This window comes from Armigeres subalbatus, chromosome 2 (assembly GCF_024139115.2).
Source record: "Armigeres subalbatus isolate Guangzhou_Male chromosome 2, GZ_Asu_2, whole genome shotgun sequence".
NCBI lineage: Eukaryota > Metazoa > Arthropoda > Insecta > Diptera > Culicidae > Armigeres > Armigeres subalbatus.
This window is the reverse complement of record NC_085140.1, coordinates 230911543-230917843: the sequence shown is the minus strand read 5'-3', so window position 1 is coordinate 230917843 and position 6301 is coordinate 230911543. Positions and strand designations below refer to the sequence as shown.

General features: G+C 37.9%; 1 protein-coding gene across 1 annotated transcript; it reads left to right on the top strand.

Annotated features, from left to right (window-relative positions):
• The first annotated feature begins 3525 nt into the window (after positions 1 to 3525).
• LOC134211869 (F-box/LRR-repeat protein 14) lies at positions 3526 to 5986 on the top strand. The gene has a single exon (XM_062689224.1). It carries the CDS (start codon positions 4237 to 4239, stop codon positions 5617 to 5619), a length of 1383 nt encoding a protein of 460 aa, XP_062545208.1. The 5' UTR covers positions 3526 to 4236; the 3' UTR covers positions 5620 to 5986.
• Positions 5987 to 6301: the final 315 nt, after the last annotated feature.

Below are 6301 nucleotides of genomic sequence, written 5' to 3'. Positions count from 1 at the left end.
AATGATCACGGTCGTGGTTTTTGTAGTACCGTGGAGGTACCATATTCTGCGCATTTAAGAAAATTTTGAAATAAAATCGCCCTTCCTACGGGAGCTTGGCAGAAGGAAGGTCGTGTGATATGTGCCATCACAAATATTGCCCTCCGCTCGCTTTCAAATCGACTTCTATAAAAACATTCTTCATGCCTGCCGTATCCTAACAGAACTATCAATTCTATACTTTCGCCTCTCATTCCATCATGAACATGTACGTCTAAGTTTGGAAGATGATATTAGCATTTCCATATCATAAAATCGTTGTTATCGAGAAACCATAATGATTTATGAATACCTGTATGTAGTAGTTGTGTAACTATAATCCACGGAAGACTATGAATCATTAAAATTTTGATTAAATTCACTAAGAACATATATTATTAATCGATTTGTGGATTGCCATATGGTTCCTAATTCTGTGCACATATTTTGAAATGTTCCATATTCTGCGCACAATAATAAACACTCATTTTGAGTATTTCTTTGTCTCATGAAATGGTTTTGAACATTTACATACATATTTCATTACTTTTGCACGTTTTTAGTACCATGAATGTTTCCTAAACTCTATCTAACTTCAACGTTTTACCGTTCTTGTACGCTAAGTGTTCGAAAAAACGTCCGCTCCAAAACAAACTTTAATATAAGACCTGGCGAATCAAACCCAAACCCAATCGACTCAGCTGTGATGAATTGATATGATGCCTGTGTGTGCGTGTATGTGTGTATGATGTATGTGCACAAAGATCTTATTCATTTTTCAAGTCCATTATCCGATTGCTCGCCGTCGCCACAAGTTGCTTTCGACGATCCATTTTTTCCGTTAGACAACTTTCCAGATCGGTTATTGTGTCACTGGTCAAGTCACTGTTTTGTCTTGTTTACTAAAGTTCGCCATTGATGAAAAGGCAATTTTTTATTCCGATCAAATCCGATATTTATATGAAATGGAAATTAATGTAATCCAACGCGAATAATAAGACCAGTCTTACATAAATGCTGATGTTGCCCAAAGTGCTATTTTCTCAAATGTCGAAATGCCAGTCCGACTTAGGAAATCTCCGAGTGGGGAATTATGTCAATTTTTCAGGGAAAATTATACGTGCTAGTCACGTGATATAGGGGAGAACGGTCCAAAATGCACCCCTTAAGCTTTTTCGATGTTTTCGACCATATAAACAAAAATGCCCAACGATTTCAACGTATAGGTGCAAAATTTACAAACCAAGCTATATTTCACAATGATCTCCTATTCAAAACAATAAGGTTTTCATGACTTTCTAACCCATTTAAAAAATGTTTTAAAAATAGGCCTTGGGCAAAACGCCCGAATGGTGGTCTAAAATGACTCAATTGCATGTAAAATGATGGTGAACGCATGGTTGTTTGTTTTTTTCTTAATGCATTGAACCAAAATCTTACGGATGTGGTGGAAGAATAGCAAATCGTTAAATTTGAGTGAATATGAAGGGATTTTGCTTAACTTTTCCAATGGAGCTCAATGATGGATAACTAGTTATGAATTGTAATGGTAATATTCGTTCATAAATGTACTACCACAGATTATTTGAGTGATTTTATGAGTGAGGCCATTTTGCCCCAGGGGTGCATTTTGGACCATTCTCCCCTGCACATTAAGATTGGATACCTCGCAGTTTAAAAAACGCTCAGTGGAGATGTGGTGCGTAAGGCCAAGTAGCAAATATCCCTTGTCGGATAATCTATCAAGTATCCCTTTCCGGATAATGTATCTTCGCATTTTTTTGCTCTTCTTGTTTTATTCCAGCATTTTGAAATGTGTTTCATTGCCAAAACAGTTGCTACGTTCAATTTGGGTTGACAAGCCAGGCTTATTGTACTTATGCATTCCGATCTCGATGCATCATTTTCGGTGCGGCCTATTTTCAGGAGGATATTTGGAGATTTTTGGAGGATAAATAGAATACTATATATAATAGCCCTGTTTGTCTGTCCGGTGACTAGCCAACCAGACGCAGCACGCGGGGAAATTCTCACAGAAAAATAAAATATTTGACACTTCATTTTTTTTTACTATCAGATGCAGAAAACAAAACCAATGAGAACCTTAGACATCCAGATACAGCATTTGATGAAAAAATCACAGACAACAGACGATGAAAATTTTGATTTTTTGTGATTTGCATGAATTAATGAACTGTTTATATTGAAAAAAAAAAAACACTTGCCACGGGCGCTAATGCGTCCACAAATAAACTAGTTGATCATAATAAATAACACACAGTTTGCCACTCTATTTAACATTCAAAGTACTTACCTCACTCCATACCAATAATATTTTATTTTCGTATTACCTACATATACATATGATGGTCGTACACTCCGTGTTGTCCGGAGCAAAATCGAATGAAATGGTTTGTTGGGGATCGCCAAGCTCCCTGCACACCGGCCGCATGCGTATCTTACTTGATTGTACACAGCCAGCGAGCACGTGGTCCTCTTCCAGGTTCTCTCCTGAACATGATTTTTTATGGTTTCTCTCCTGGCATACGCACTACATGCCCAGCCCTCTATAATCTGCCTATTTTATCAGCCTACCGATGCCTGCATTTTTGTCAACTCGGTACAACTCGTGATTCATGCGTCTGCGCCATTCACCATTTTCTACCACGCTACCAAATATATTTATTTTATCATTGGGTTAGCCAATTTGACTTCTCATCAGACTTGGAAGAACCTAAACATGTTTAGAGATAAATTCTCCCCAATAAAATTATGATACATCTAGAAAATATCCTATTACCCTTCAAATAATTTTTAAAGTTCTTCTATAACATCAAAAATGCCTGTAATTTTGAATACGAACAATCGATGTATGGAACTGTTTATTTGTTTTATTGGGATTTTCTGTTTGTGATGAATTTACTTATATAATTTGAAGATGGGAATCAGTTTTCTCCCTAATAGAATTAAAATAACACTCTTAGGTTGGCATGCAATGGTGTAATCGTATGTTCATGAAAATTTCGAGGAATTCATTTTGTGTCAAATAAATCATATAACGAAGTTCTAACTCCTAAAATTTATCCAATAAAACGATTAAACTATATTCAGTCGGCATTTGTGAAAGGGCGTTTCTGATCTTATTCTTTCTGTTTTAAAGCAACTCGGATAATTGACTAGGGATTTGACATAATGGCAAAAAGCTATAACTGAAGGAAGGTTAAGCCCGATGAATGCATATTTTACAACTTAATAATGAGTTAGAGAAAGGATCTGTTTATGAAAGAAATTTAACCGTAATAAAGATCGGTAATAAATAGCGAGGAAAAACTTTTATATGATTGAAACTTATGCATCTACCTGATGCCACCACTGGGTACTTTATTATCGTATGGGTATCGACAGCGCAGAAAAGCTTTACACAAACTGTGCTGTGATGTTGCTGGTAGGTGTGAGTTTGATCTTATATACTAGCGAGACGGGTAGTTTCAACCAGTTCTGATTCTTGTTCACCGCTCAGTGTACGGTGTGAAGTCGACGAGTAAAGACGTAAAATCGGGAGCGCTCATGAAGTTCTTCCTACCGAGTTCGGTCCGAACGGTTGCTTCCAGCTCAATACACATGCTTCGACCAAAGAGCTTGTGTATGGAGAATATCGTCGAATGAAAGAGTTGCAAAAGTGTGTTTTTGCTCGCATCGAAAGAGAGAGAGTGTGTGCCGTGAGTCAAGAATAATAAGGAGAAGACAAGAAGCTTGAAGTATATGTATAGGAATAATAAGTCTAGCGAAAGACTTGGAGCTCTTGAATGCATGATAAAGTGAAGAAAAACATATAGGTATACATGTGGAAGAAGCATTGAAGAAGAGTGATCACAAAAAATCATTTATATACGGTGAAGAAGAACTAAACAAAACACACTGAAATAACAACGATATATTTCTCATTTACAAAGTCTCCAGTGATGTTGAACGAGTGTAAAGAAGAAAATTTAAGTAAAGGAATTCAGGAAATCTGATACGAAGAACAAGAAATGCTACGATCCTGATTTGAATCCAAGTAGAGTGTTATGCGCTTCGGTGCAGTTGAAATACGTGGAAACGGATTTTGTTTGAAACTGTGAATCACATTGAAGAGCAAGTAGAATGAACGGAAAGTAATAAAGTGATAAAAGACAACTGATAGTTTTAATCGTATGTGATATCAACGCAATTGAAAATATGATGATGGAGGAAGCGAATTTTATGCTGACTGAAATCCCTGGCGCATTTATATCTCATCGACCACATGTAATACATCGCTTCGTACCGTATCCGTTGCATCAACCACATTTACAACCCGCACCGATCTACATTCACCAACAGCCGAGGGTGATAAGCAGACCGAAAACGCCTCCCACACCGCCAGCACCGGAAGGAACTCACATTGGACATCTGTATCCGGAGATTCTTGCCATCATATTTGAAAAGCTTAGTGTGAAGGACCGCGGCAGAGCAGCACAAACATGCACCGTGTGGCGCGATGTCGCTTATTCGAAGAGTTGTTGGAGGGGTGTGGAAGCTACCCTTCACCTGCGGCGTCCTTCTCCCAGTTTATTCACATCGATAGTAAAGCGTGGCATTAAAAAGGTGCAAGTGCTTTCGGTTAAACGCCCCGCTCATATAAGAGATGTTGTTGTTGGTATACGAAATCTAGAATCTTTGAATCTTAGTGGATGTTATAATATTACCGATATTGCACTGGGATATGCATTTTCATCGGATCTTATGAATCTACGGACGCTGGACCTATCATTGTGTAAACAAGTTACCGATTCCAGTCTAGGGCGCATTGCGCAACATTTGAAGAACGTAGAAATACTGGAACTCGGCGGTTGCAGTAACATCACTAACACAGGCTTATTGCTGATTGCATGGGGATTAAAAAAACTAAAGCGGCTGAACCTTCGATCGTGCTGGCATCTAACCGATCAAGGTATTGGTCATTTAGCCGGTATGAGCAAGGAAACTGCTGACGGTACACCAGCCTTGGAGCATTTGGGCCTGCAAGATTGCCAGCGCCTGTCTGACGAGGCACTTCGTCACATAGCGCAAGGACTCACATCATTAAGAAGCATCAACCTTAGTTTTTGCGTGTCTGTCACTGACAGTGGTTTGAAACACCTGGCAAAAATGACCAAATTGGAGGAGCTGAACCTGCGAGCATGTGATAACATATCGGACATTGGTATGGCATATCTGACGGAGGGCGGCAGTGCCATCGTTTCATTGGATGTTAGTTTCTGTGATAAGATTGCAGATCCAGCATTGACCCATATTTCGCAAGGGTTGTTTCACCTGCGGTCGTTGAGTCTCAGTGCATGCCAGATAACCGACGAGGGGTTAGCTAGAATTGCCAAATCCTTGCACGATCTGGAAACGCTGAACATTGGGCAATGCGCCCGTATCACCGACAAGGGACTGGAGTCGCTAGCGGAGGAGTTAATCAATTTACGTGCCATCGATCTGTACGGCTGCACTCGACTGTCGCCGATTGGATTAAATAAAATTTATAAACTACCGAGACTGTCTAAAGTTAATTTAGGATTATGGCATGTCAGGTGATGTGTTAGTTTATTATGAAATGATTGTTAAATTTTAGTTTTTTATTATTGAAATTGTAACTAGACATGCGATAGTATTCTCTGTTACAGGGACTTTAGGTGTAAATTGTAGGAAAAATTGTCTCAAATCCATGATTTAGCTAAAAGAAATTAACCGAAAAATAACATCATTAAAATCATTTCCACTTAATACTCTCTATCACATGTCTACTCGAGAGTTTAATGTGAATGCGCTAAATTGGATATAAAACATTTGCTATGTTAGCAGACAAAAATGAATTTTGTAAATAATGATGAAAAATGAGAAAAGACTATGAATAAATATGGGAAAGCCAGAAATTAGGTCTTTACCTGAAATTAACAATGGAGGTAGAGTTTATTATTCAATCCTGAATTGATAATCACAAGTTTCACCTTAGGATGCCAATGATGGTGTCATCTAATATATAATTACCGGAGGGCATAGAACACTTTTCAGTAATTTTATATTTATTTTAATTTGTTGTATACAAAATTGACAAATACATTTATACACAAATTCATATTTTCGCGCTAATTTATTTTTCTCGGCATTTAGGCAATTGCATCGATTTTACACTATAATATGGGAAATTCAGACTTTAGATTTGTCAGCACTAAGAGGTATACGTAAGATCCCCAACAAACATTATACCAAAGTAAGT

What these genes read in the sequence shown, in the direction of transcription:
- LOC134211869 (XM_062689224.1), top strand. Translation starts at nt 4,237, where the DNA reads ATGATGATGGAGGAAGCGAATTTTATGCTGACTGAAATCCCTGGCGCA.